This window comes from Otolemur garnettii, unplaced genomic scaffold (assembly GCF_000181295.1).
Source record: "Otolemur garnettii isolate 467f Iridium unplaced genomic scaffold, OtoGar3 scaffold00060, whole genome shotgun sequence".
NCBI classification, from domain to species: Eukaryota; Metazoa; Chordata; class Mammalia; order Primates; family Galagidae; genus Otolemur; species Otolemur garnettii.
The window spans coordinates 2,832,887-2,844,929 of record NW_003852455.1 but is presented as its reverse complement, the minus strand read 5'-3'; the positions used below and the strand labels follow the sequence as shown (position 1 = coordinate 2,844,929).

The 12,043-nt window shown below is 52.6% G+C and overlaps 1 protein-coding gene across 2 annotated transcripts; it reads right to left on the bottom strand.

Moving 5' to 3' along the window:
- Positions 1-2,952: 2,952 nt before the first annotated feature.
- Positions 2,953-11,548, bottom strand: CPN2 (carboxypeptidase N subunit 2). 2 transcript variants are annotated; one of them, XM_023514854.1, is made up of 3 exons: positions 11,463-11,548; positions 10,996-11,080; positions 2,953-4,837 (listed from the first exon to the last, which is right to left on the bottom strand). In XM_023514854.1, exon 3 carries the CDS (start codon positions 4,826-4,828, stop codon positions 3,185-3,187), a length of 1,644 nt encoding a protein of 547 aa, XP_023370622.1. In that variant the 5' UTR covers positions 4,829-4,837; positions 10,996-11,080; positions 11,463-11,548; the 3' UTR covers positions 2,953-3,184. The 2 variants fall into 2 exon arrangements, with proteins under 2 accessions (XP_023370622.1, XP_003792797.1); XM_003792749.3 differs by having other exon boundaries at positions 11,025-11,080.
- Between the last annotated feature and the right edge of the window lie 495 nt (positions 11,549-12,043).

The following is a 12,043-nucleotide window of genomic DNA, read 5'->3' as shown; positions in this document are numbered from 1 at the left end:
CTACCCACTGAGCCACAGGCACCACCCCCACAAAATAACGGTTTTGAGGAACTTAACCATGTATCATTGTTTGGGGTACCTTATGTGAACGCACTAATTTTATCTGCACTAATAACACTATGAAGTGGGTATTGTCATGTGATGAACCATATGGTAGGAAATGGAGACCTGGAGAGCTTAGTAGCCTGCCTAAGATTGCATGGCCGGCAAGTGGCAGTACACCTCCAAAGAACAGTAAGTAGTCAAAGCTTCCTGGGAGGGAACCCCACCTGCTGGGAGGAGGAGATTTGGAATAACAGCCATCCTTGTACTATAAGAAAAAAGTCACTGTGCAGCCCCAGATGTTGTTTCTTCAAAAATAATTTTGATTTTCTTCAAAATCTACATGCATTTGTATTCTCAGGTACCCTGGAGGCTGAGGTGGGAGGATTGCCTGAGCCCAGGAATTCAAAGCCAGCCTGGGCAACATAGTGAGACCCTATCTCTACAAAAAATAAAATGCCTCCCCAAGAGATGAGGTCGAATTTGTGCTTCTTGGTCTGATGAGGGCATCTCATACCTCCCTCCACCCACACTTGCCCTTGCCCCTGCCTGTGGGGAGCAGGCTATGGGCGGCAGGGCCCCCATAGCCTGGGAAATGCTCAGAGAGCGACTTCCAGCCACTTCTCCTTTAACAACATTCTTTCACCTGCCAGAAGTCATGTAGCCCATGCACACTTTTCCTTGTTAACAGCAAGCACACGGTTTTCCCTCTTTAAGGACGATCTCTACTCCATGTGTTAAGATTTATGGAACCTGGGTGGCATCTGTAGCTCAAAGGAGTAGGGTGCCGGCCCCATATGCTGGAGGTGGCGGGTTCAAACCCAGCCCCAGCCAAAAACTGCAAAAAAAAAGATTTAGGTAACCTTAAGACACTGTATAAATAAAGCTATTTCCACAGTTCAGGTGCTGGCGGCAGCCATCAGCTGCGTCAGTTCTCTCGACTCCATCCTAGCTCTCGTCTCCTGTCTATCTTTGCCTCTCCCTGTCTTTCATGGCTTTATTTCTTCATTCTCACAATTTCTATCCAGGTCACCTCTCCCTCCTCGCTCTGAGTTGGGAGATCTGCCCCTGTCCTTGCCTCACTGCTGTTCAGCCACCGAGGAGAGAAACCTGAGACTCACAGTGGGCTGCTCCCCCCCATATCTCCCAACCTCCCCCACCTGACTCCCGCAGCAAACCCTTTCTTAGCTTCAGGTCTGCTGGACTGTTCTCAGAAGGTCTTCATGGCCTCAGTACCTGGAGCTTTCCTACGCCCACATCCTGGCCCACACTTGTCGTGATCCAGCTTTCTTAATTAAATATAAAGCGATACTTCCGTTGTTCTAATTTGCACTTGTGTAGTTCACATTTAGGTCTTTAATCCCTCTGTGTCTGTACTGGTAGATTGCTGGAACCCCTGGATTCTGTTTCCCTGGTATCCCGGGCCTCTGGGCTCTCCTCTGCATGCCCTTCAGTAACTGCCCAGGACCCCTGAACAAATGTGCACAGTTCTCACTCCACCCAAAGCCTGCAGAATCGGACGGACACTCAGCTCTTCCTCTGCCTGCTGCCTTTGTCTAGGCCCAGCACAGATGGAACGCAGACCTCCAAGACCCCTGCAGCCTAGCCTCACCTCCTCTGCCCTCTCCAGCCCTTGCACACCACTGGTTCACTTCTTCCTCTCCAGATTTTGCCCCAAGCCAGTCCACACTGCAGCTGGGACAGACACTAGGTTGAGGGATGTGCAGGGCACAGTCCAAGGAGATGAAGATGGGAGTGCCTGGCAGTGGGGATGAGAAGTGGCTCAGAAACTGCAAGCCTCAGAGTTCATTGCCTTGTTGGCCACGAGAATTAAGGGGCAGAAGAACACACCCAGCTCAGGAACTGCTGGAGGGGACTCAGGACGAGTTGGGGACAGAGCCCAGGTTAGATGTGTCTATGGCTGGCAGCAGAACACAGGCTCTGAGCAGGTGGATATGAGTGCAGAGCCTGAAAAAGCTGAGCTCAGGAGGAGAGGAGGCCCCACTCCCACCCCGGCATGCACCAGGTGAGGCAGGATGACTGGGAACCTTGAGGAGCAGGAGGTGGTCGAGGAAGACTGAGAGAGGCCGGGGCTGGGTGAGAGGGCAGCGGGAGTCCTGAGAACAAGGGAGAACAGCTCCAGAGAGAGCAGCCCACAGGGCCGGATGTGGCGAGAAGCTTGCCACCCAGCCCACCCCACCTGTGCCCCACACTTTGGACCTCCTGTTTCTCCTTAGAAACACCGTCATGTGTGTTGACCCTCGTGTCACGAAAGCCAAGCACTTGGAGCTTCCCTTCCCAAGGTCCAATCTCATCTTGATTTCTCCCGGGTATGGTGCTGAGGTGGGAGTGAGCACAGTATCTCCCCACACACCAGTCCGGCTCCTGTCCTGTGCTTCCTCTGCCCTGTGTCACCTCTGTTTCTGTCACCTCTTTCTCTTCCTTTGTATCAACTAAAAACACAATTCCAGGCTTGGCACCTGTGGCTCAAGTGGCTAAGGTGCCAGCCACGTACACCCAAGGTGGCGGGTTCGAATCCAGCCTGGGCCTGCCAAACAACAATGATGGCTCCAATGAAAAAAAAAAATAGCCGGGCACTGTGGCAGGTGCCTGTGGTCCCAGCGACTTGGGAGGCAGAGGCAGGAGACTTGTTTGAGCCCAGGAGTTGGAGGTTGCTGTGAGTTGTGATGCCACGCACTCTACCCAGGGGGACAGCTTGAGGCTCTGTCTCCAAAATAAATAAATAATAAATAAATAAATAAATAAATACACAATTCCAGGGAGAGAAATGGAAAACAGACATTTGGCTTTGGAACCAGATGTCAAAAGGGGGTGGTCTCCACTTGGAATAGTGGTGAATGGACGCACTGGTGGGAAGTGAGTGGGTGGAAATGAAATTACAGGGCAACATCGGGGCTGGGGGGCATTTTATTCTCCAGAGGGCTTTGCTCACTGTAAGGATGGCTCTGAGAGGGATGAAGAGGAGAGGAGGGGGAGAGGCCATAGGAGGAGCAGGCCTGACCCTCCCCCACCTCAGAGATAAAATCCAGAAGCTTCAAAGACTCAGCTCCCACTGGCCCCCATCCCCACCCACGCTGGCCAGGTCCCAGAGGCCACCTTCCTGGACTCCTGTGTCCTGCTTCTAGGGCACTGCTGGCAGGGCCACCACAGACATAGTGACCCGCACAGAGCCACAGCTTGACCTGAGGTCCCACTGCCCGCTGGCATTGTACTCCAGTCCCTGAGGGCCCGTACCCTGCCTAGGAGACAGCTGGATGTTCAGCCAGCGGCACCGGGCCTCGTCACAGGCCAGCACCACTGTGCCCTCAGGGTTGCTGTAGGTGCACCGGCTCCGGGCTGCCCTGTCCTCCGCCACTAGATCCCAGCTGCCCCCTGGCTCCCGGTCATCCAGCCCCGGGGCCTGGAAGCCCACGCGGTCCCGGGTGACAGGGCACACCAGCTGCTCCTCCGTCAGCGCAGGCACCACCTGGCCCTTGAGGTAGGCAGGGCCCGCGCAGAAGGTCTGGATGTTCAGCAGCCGGTCGGTGTACTGGTGCAGCCAGCTGAAGAGGTAGGCCAGGTGGCAGTCACAGTGCCAGGGGTTATTGTGCAGGGCCACGTTAAACAGGTTGTAGTTAGTGTCAAAGATGCCCTCCGGCAGCGTGGTCAGCTGGTTCCTGGACAGGCTGAGCAGCTCTAGCCTGGACAGGTTCTGGAAGAGGGCAGGGTGCAAGGCCGTCAGGTTGTTGCTGCCCAAATAGAGCTTGACCAAGTTCTCCAGGTCCCAGAAGAGGCTGCCTGGGAGGTGGGTGATGGCGTTGTGTGAGAGCGTGAGGGAGCTCAGGTTGGACAGGTGGGCAAAGGTACCCTCAGCAACAGTCTCCAGCTGGTTATGGGACAGGGACAGGCCCACCAGGCATGGGGTGTGGGCAAAGAGGCCTGCTGGTAGTGCCTGCAGGACGTTTCCCTGCAAGTTCAAGAAGGTCAGATTGCCCAGAGTAGAGAAGACAGTCGGTGACAGGTGCCCAATGGAGTTATGCTGCAGCCACAGACGCTCCAGACAGAAGAGCTGAGAGAAGGCGTCTGGGGGCAGCTCTGAGAGCCTGTTGCTGTCCAGGAAGAGCTCCTGCAGGCTGCCCAGACTGCCAAACACACCCTGGGGGAGGCTGGACAGCCCATTGTTGCTCAGCCTCAACATCTGCAGGCTGGTGAGTGGATGGAACAGCTCCCGGGGGAGCTGGGCCAGGTGGTTCTGGGCCAGGTTGAGGGTTTTCAAACATGTCAAAGGCTGGAAGATCCTCTCAGGCAGGGTCTGGAGCCGGTTCCCCTGCAACTGCAGGGACTCCAGGGCTTCCATGTGGAGGAAGAGGCCCTCGGGCAGAGCCTCCAGCATGTTGAAGTTGAGAGTGAACTTGCCCAGAGAGGCCAGATTGGAGAAGACATCAGTGCTGAGGTTGGAGAAGCTGCTGCCCGTGATCTCCAGGTCCTCCAGCCTGGGGAGGCCCCCAAAGGCATCTGGCCCAAAGTGTCGCAGCTGGGTGTTGAGGAAGACCACCTTGGTCAGGTTGGGGCTGCTGCTGAAGGCCCTAGTTTCCACCATGGTGAACGAGGTCTCCACAAAGACGATGTCTGTGGCATGTGGTGGGATGTCTGACGGGATGGCGGCCAACTCCTCATCTGAGCAGAACACCTCCTGGATGAAGCAGTCACAGCCCACAGGGCAGGGGTGGGCAGGCCTGGCCAGGAGCAGGAGAGAGGCCCAGAGCAGCCATGTTCCAGGGAGCATCTTCTAAATCTGAGGTGGGAGAAAAAACAGGAAGGGCCCTTCTACCAAGGACAGCGTTGCAAGGGGACAAGAGTGCCAGAGAGTGGACCCTAAGATGGGATCAGGCTGTGACCAAGGATTAGCCTCAATAGGGGCTATCATTTGGCAACAGTTTAACTTTAGATGCATACACACACACATACACAGATCCTTTTTGTGTTATGTGTAGACATAGGGTCTTGCTATGTCCCCTAGGTTGGTCTGGAACTCCTGGCCTTGGCTTCGAGCAATCCTCCTGCTTTGGCCTCCCAAAGTGCTGGGATTCCAGATAACAAGCATGAGCCACCATGCCCAGCCCATAGTTGTAATAGTTTATTTTCATACTACCTCACACAACATTGCCAGATATATGACACCGGGGTCTCACCTCCTGACAGTGAAGGTGTCATGTGGCCTGTACACAGTGACCCCGCAAGTGAGTGCAGTGGCAGGACCAAGATCCAAGTCTCTTGGACTTTCCATGTTCTCTCCAGATTGGAGAAAGCAATGAAAAGGAAACAAAGAAGCTTGGCAGAGAGGGGGAAAAGCAGATCATGGGTATTGTGGAATTTTTAAAGATGGTATGTAAAATATGGACAGATTATTCTGGAATTGGGAATTTCTAAACAGTCACTCTACCTTAGTTTCTAAATCTCAGTTCACATCAGAGCATAACCACGTGGAGATACTGGCATCTGCTCTTTGCACAGTCTGCTGAGGGTGAGGACAGCCACAGGGACCAGAGGACATGCTCCCCATCACTGCCACCGCCACAATGTCCTGCTCCTGCCTGCCTCTGCCCCACTACGGCAGAGCCAGTTGAACTTTCCAGCATTGAGCCCCAGACTCAGGGACTCCTCAGCCCAGTAGATGTTTTAAAATAGGGGAGGAGGTGCCAAGCTTTTAATTTGCTAAATATTATTATTTTTAAACTGTCAGCACCCACCCATAGGCCATAGATGGGTGATGCAGCTTATAGGTGTGTTTTGTTTATTCCTCAATGATCTTTTTTTTTTTTTTTTTTTTTTTTTGCAGTTTTTGGCCAGGGCCAGGTTTGAACCCACCACCTCCGGTATTGGGGGCAGCACCCTACTCCTTTGAGCCACAGGCGCTGCCCCTCAATGATCTTTTTTATATATGAATAAGTAACCAACATGTTAAAATTGGGAAATGTGACATTAAAAGTCCAGATTTCAGGATGACCTGGGGGCAGTGGTCCCACATCCCTGCACAGCAGGACCAGCTGGCGCTTAGCAGCACCTGCCTTGGTAGAAGGTGTATGTTCTCCAGGCACTTTATTTACAGGGCTTACAGAGATCCCACTCCCAAGAGTTCAAATCCCAGGTCTATCACTTCCTAGCTATGTGACCTTAGGCATGTTACTTAATCCATCTGTGCTTTGATTTCCTTAACTGTAAAATGGGGACAATAGTGCCGGCTATGTTAGAGTAATTGTGAGGATGAAATGAGTAAATCCTCATGATTTTAAGGCAAAGTCCAATGAATAATGAGTAATTAAAGGTGTATTAACTATTGTTAAAGGTTGCAAGCCACCGTCATTATAGAAAACCTTATTTGAGCACAAAAATATAAAAAGGACAAATGCTCTTTAGTTTTAATATATTTGGGTTTATCAAAAATTTTAGAAAGAAAGAAAATCCTCTTGCAACATAATCCTAATTTTTCTCAATTTACCTTTCCTCTATAAAATTTTACCTTTGGGTGGGCTTAGGGAATCTCTACCAGTCTTTGTTGGCTGTCTCTCTGCTGCCCTCTGCTGGCACTCTGTGACTCAGCTTCCAGCTGAAAGTCTCCCATAAACCCAGGGCTTAGAAAAAACCCTCTTTACCCTCCTTCAGACATTCAGTTTTTCCAGGAATTTTCTACCTAGTCAATAGAGAAGGAACAATTTCTCCCTGAGAAAATGCAGGCCTCTTTTCATTCTCCTCTGATGCAAACATAGATGCTAAGTAAGCTAAGAGGGGTGGTAAGGAAGGACTCTACCAGTGATAAATTCTGGCCTGAGATTAGAACCTGACTCCTGTGGTTACCTCCTCCAGGAAAAGGAAAATGTCTTTGCCACTTGGGACACGTGAAGGAAGGGAGCAAGGCTCAGGCCAGTGTGTGCCTCCTGGTTCTACTGTCCCTGGACCAGCAGTTACAGAGTTAGCTTTAGCAGGAGACTTTATTCTCTTGAAATTGATGCATGAAAGACAGAATAAAAGCAGAGGGCACTGGCTGAAGGGCGACAGGCAGCCAGCATCCCACCTGTATGTGGCACCACCACCTGGGCCGCCCTGAGGCACCTACACACAACCCTTAGGGATCCTGAAAGAAGCCCTCTCTGACCCCAGGAATAGGACACTGGCGTAGCCTTGAAATGATGGGTCTTCACGACTGTCCTGTTTGTGAGAAGACAGTATGCTCATCCCTCTAGCTCAGGACCCAGCACAGCATTGCCTTCCTGAGGGTTCAGAGTTTGCTGGAGGAACCTCTCTAAGGCAGCTTGGGAGGCAAGGCAGCCCTTCCCTGGGGTGGCTCAACACAGACAATTCTTTTTTTTTTTTTTTTTTGTAGAGACCGAGTCTCACTTTATCACCCTCGGTAGAGTGCCGTGGCATCACATAGCTCTCAGCAACCTCCAACTCCTGGGCTTAGGGAATCTCTTGCCTCAGCCTCCCGAGTAGCTGGGATTACAGGCGCCCACCACAACGCCCGGCTATTTTCTTGTTGTAGTCTGGCCAGGGCCAGGTTTGAACCTGCCACCTTCCGTGTATGGGACCAGCACCCTACCTACTGAGCCACAGGTGCTGCCCAATCCAGACAATTCTGCTGGAATCATGAGCCACACAATACTGGGATGTGAAAGACATCTGGCCAGCCTCTTCAGGGAGTATGGCGTGGGGCAAGGTCCCCAGGAGGGACCAGCAGGACTTGGGTTGCAGAGCCCAGATCTCTTGGTTTTCCCATTCATTCTTGCAAGGAAAACTGGGACCAGAGGGACAGGTGCATCATGAACAGAAAACTCAGGCCTCCTGGGGCCACGTGTCTGGTCTGCCCAGCCAGAGCTGCTCCTCTTCCCTTGGCTTGTGCCTCAAACTTTTAATCCATTGTCATTTAGAAATAATACAAATTAGAAGTTTCCAACAAGGAAAGTAGCAGCTCTAGAATTCAGGCCTTGAGTCAAAACTATGGCATTGGTGGTGCAGGAAATCAAGGGTAGGCGAATCAACTTAGACACCGGTGGTGGTGAGGGGGGAATGGGGGACACCTCCAAATGGAGTTTGGGCTGAGGGGACCACCTGCCAGTTCCCAAAGCTCCTGCATTGTGATCCTCAGAGCAAACCTAGATGTGCCCAGGACAGGGAAAGGGGCTTCCAGAGTGACAGTGACTGACTCAAGGGCATACAACTGAAGTGAGAGCTGTCATTTGTCCAGATGGTCCCAGTCCTGAGCCGGGTGCTTGCTGTGACCCCACAATGCTTCCACACCAAGGCAGTGGGATGTGTGGGTAGACAGGCCACTCCTCCATTTGTAGGTTCCATGTATACCAGGGACCCCACCCACTGTCTGTCCCCTTGTCTTCCCACCTGACTCTCCTGTACTGAGAGTAGAGACCCACCCACAGCTGGCCCCTGGGGACCCCATGGGCCTGAGGGCATGCACCTCTGTGGCGTGGTCAGCCTAGGGAAGATGGGGTCCTGGGCACCTGAAGCATGGCTTAAAATGGGGCATAGCCTCCAGATGAGCATGTGCCCTTGGCACCCCTTAGAGGTGTCCTGGGAAAGGAGGGCTAGGACAAGGCCCTCTAAAGTTCAAGGCAAGACCCCTCTTGCCCTGATCTACTAGGGCAGAGGTGGGAGGCAGGGATGTATTCACAGTGAGGGTGCAGAGTACTGATAACTTCCAAATGAGCCACTTCCAGCCCAAGGCCCTTTCTCATGTCACTCTGCAGTGGCTGAGAGTCAAACAGTCTGGGTTCTAGTCCTGTCTCCACCCCGGTTAGCTCTGTGGCCTTGACTAAATTACTTGACCTCTCTGTGCTTCGCTTTCCTCAACTTCCAAACAGTGAGCATAATACTGCCTTCTTCATGGGCTCTGAGGGCTGAGTAAGGAATCACATGGCAAGCTGCAAGCCCAGGCCCTGGGGCAGTCAGCGCCCAGAGGCGTCAAGGAGCCTAATTGCTCTGACTTTAGCTCAGGCCCCACTCTGCTCTGAAGTCCTCACAGAGCTTAGCCATGGCAAGCCTGATGGGATCCTCCAGCTGTTCCACACACACCAGTGAGAAGCCTCTCCACGCACTTTTGCTCTTTCCTCCCTCACCAAGGGAAAGTGCGATGGTTTTGTCCGTGGTTTCATGGAGCCTAGACCTGGAGGCTATAGCCAGGATGCCCTGGGCTTGGGCTCCTTCCCCAATCACCTTCAAAATAGCAAGACACCGAGGGGCTTCTGGAGATGAGAAGTACCCCTGCCAGGGACCATGGAGGCTGCCACCAGTGGGTGACTGCCAGAAGATTCCTGCTTTTCATCCGGGAATGAGACAGACAAATGCCCACAAGAATGTGCCTCACTTTCAGCAAGCCAAGGAAGTCTGGTTTTATTATGGGTTTTGTCTTTCAGTTGGCCGCATGCAAATGGCCTCTCCTTCCTCTTCCCAAATTGCTCTTGAGTTGGGATTTTTCTGTGCATGCCTCAAACCAGTCTGTCATCCACCACAGAGCTAAACCTCACCCCTTCAGAGGGTGATGGAAGCCCAGAACCCTGCCCCAGGCCCCAGGCGACTGCTGCTTGACATGGTGTCTGCCTCACCAGCAAGGCTAGATTCTGCCACTTGGTCCCCAGCTCGTCTGGAAGCAAAAAGGGAGCTTCCGAGACCCATTCAGGGCCCCGGCTGCCTCATCTGCTTCCCCGAAGTAGACCTGCTGCTCCCTGGACATGGACTCCATTCCTTTCCTCCCAGCAAAGTGAGTCAAGTGGGCTGGGTCCCACTCTATGCTACTGCACTGGCCAGCCTACCCCACAGCTTCCCTGTTATGTCCCAGGAAGTGAAGCCACCTCTCAGAGTCCCAGCTTCTGGGTCTGTAAACCCATCAATACTCATCATGATAATACCTAAATTACAGCATGGTTACAGCTACTGTAGCTCTTAAATGAGATGACAGGTGTTGGACCATTGCATAAAATAGAAACAACCAGGCTGTCTAACACAAGAGGTTGGTTAGAGGTTGGTTAGAGGTTAGAGCTTGTGCTACATGGATGCAATAGGAACCTTCTTCTGTCTTTAAAATTATAAGGCTGGGCACAGTGGCTCATGCCTATAATCCTAGCACTCTGGGAGGCCAAGGTGGGTGGATTGCTTGCGCTCAAGAGTTCAAGACTAGTCTGATCAAGAGTGAGATCCCATCTCCACTAAAAATAGGAAAAAAAGTAGCCTGGCATGGTGGTGGATAGCTACAGTGACAATTACTCCAGAGGCTGAGGCAAGAGGATCACTCAAGCCCAGGAGTTTGAGGTTGCTTGAGATATGAGGCCAGCTCACTCTACTCAGGGCAACAGAGTGAGACTCTGGCTCAAAAAATAATTAAAATAAAATAAAATTGAGAAGTTTGCAATATCTTAAACAGATAAATTGAGCACCAAAATGCTCTGGTTCAAGAAAATAAAATATAAAGTATAGTAAATATAAATATAAAATATAAAGTAAAATATAAATAAAATAAGAGAAGTTTGCAACATTTTAAAGAAATATATTGAGCCCCCAAATGCTACTTTGGGTACTCAATATATTGCGGCTGGGGCCCTGCCACAGTGTCTCTGCACCTGGCTCAGGGCTGGGCCCCAAGAGGGTGCGCAGACCCTGCAAGCTGGTTGGAGGGAGGTGTTTGTGGCTCATTCACACATATCTCGGGCTGCCCCCTTCATCCTGCTTAGGGGAGTGGCAGCTCTTCCGCTCTGCCAGGGCTATCACCTGGGTTCAGACTGCCACCAATACCTACAGCTGTGGGACTTGGCTAAGTAACTCCATCTCTCTGAGCCTCAATGTCCCCGGCTGAGAGTATAATTGCACCCCCTCAGTTTAAAATTAATATTCAGTTGGATGACAAATACGCTAAATAAGATGGCAAATATAAAGGGCTTAGCACAGTACCTGGCAAATGTTCCAGAAAAGGTAGTTACCTGCGCTTTCTGTTCCTGGAGTGACCATACAGTTTACCACGTGGATCTGGACGTTTCTGGGAATGAAGGTGGGGGGGGCGCACACTACTCACAACAGTGCATGCAAACTGGGCGGAACTGGGCCAACCTGGCCCTCTGGTCACCCGGCTCACCCCCACCCCACCCCCACACACATGAGCTCCCTGAGGGTGGGACCCGGTCACCTCCATTTCACAGCCCCCTGCCCAGCCTTCCTGCTGCCTCCTCCCAGGAGGGTAGGGTGCTCCTACCCCAGCTGACCATCCCGAGGGCATCTCCCCCATGGGAAGGGGTCCTGGGAGCTGCAGCCTGCCGGAGGTGGGAATGCTCTGAGACCTGGGAAAGCAACAAGCCCCTCTCCTGCTTCCCCCGCCCCCCCTGCACAGACCCAGAGCCCTGAGGTGACCCTAGGAGGCCTACCAAGACGGCTGAGTGGGTGGGGCCAAGCTGCCCTGGTCCTCTTCAGAGCAGAGGGGCGTCTGGTGTGACCTGCAGTAGCTGAATCCAGCCCCAGCACTGAGCAAAGTTCCGGGCAGTAGTTCCTCCCCTCACGTGGCCTAAGAGTTCCCAGAATGTCGCCAGGGTCACAGGGCAGGAGAGAGTCCGGGTAAGGCCTTTGAAGATTACAAAATGACGCTGCACTGCTCCCATGTAGAGCTCCCAGGAGAGCTCCCAGGCCCAGGTGGGCCTGAGGCTGCAGATTTGAAACTTTTAGGTCCCCAAGGGCACCCGCTGCAGCCACCAAGCCCCAGAATATTCCCAGCAGGCTGCTGGTTGGTGAGGCCCGGGGCCCCCGAGCCTGACCTCAGTGGCAGGCAGCCAGGACCCTGTGCGGCTCTCAATGCCAGAGACATACTAAGAGGGTTGTGGGTTTGTTGCTTTGTTGTTGTTGTTGTTGTTGTTGTTTGAGACAGAGCCTCAAGCTGTCCCCCTGGGTAGAGTGCCATGGCATCACAGCTCACAGCAACCTCCAACTCCTGGGCTCAAGCGAGTCTCCTGCC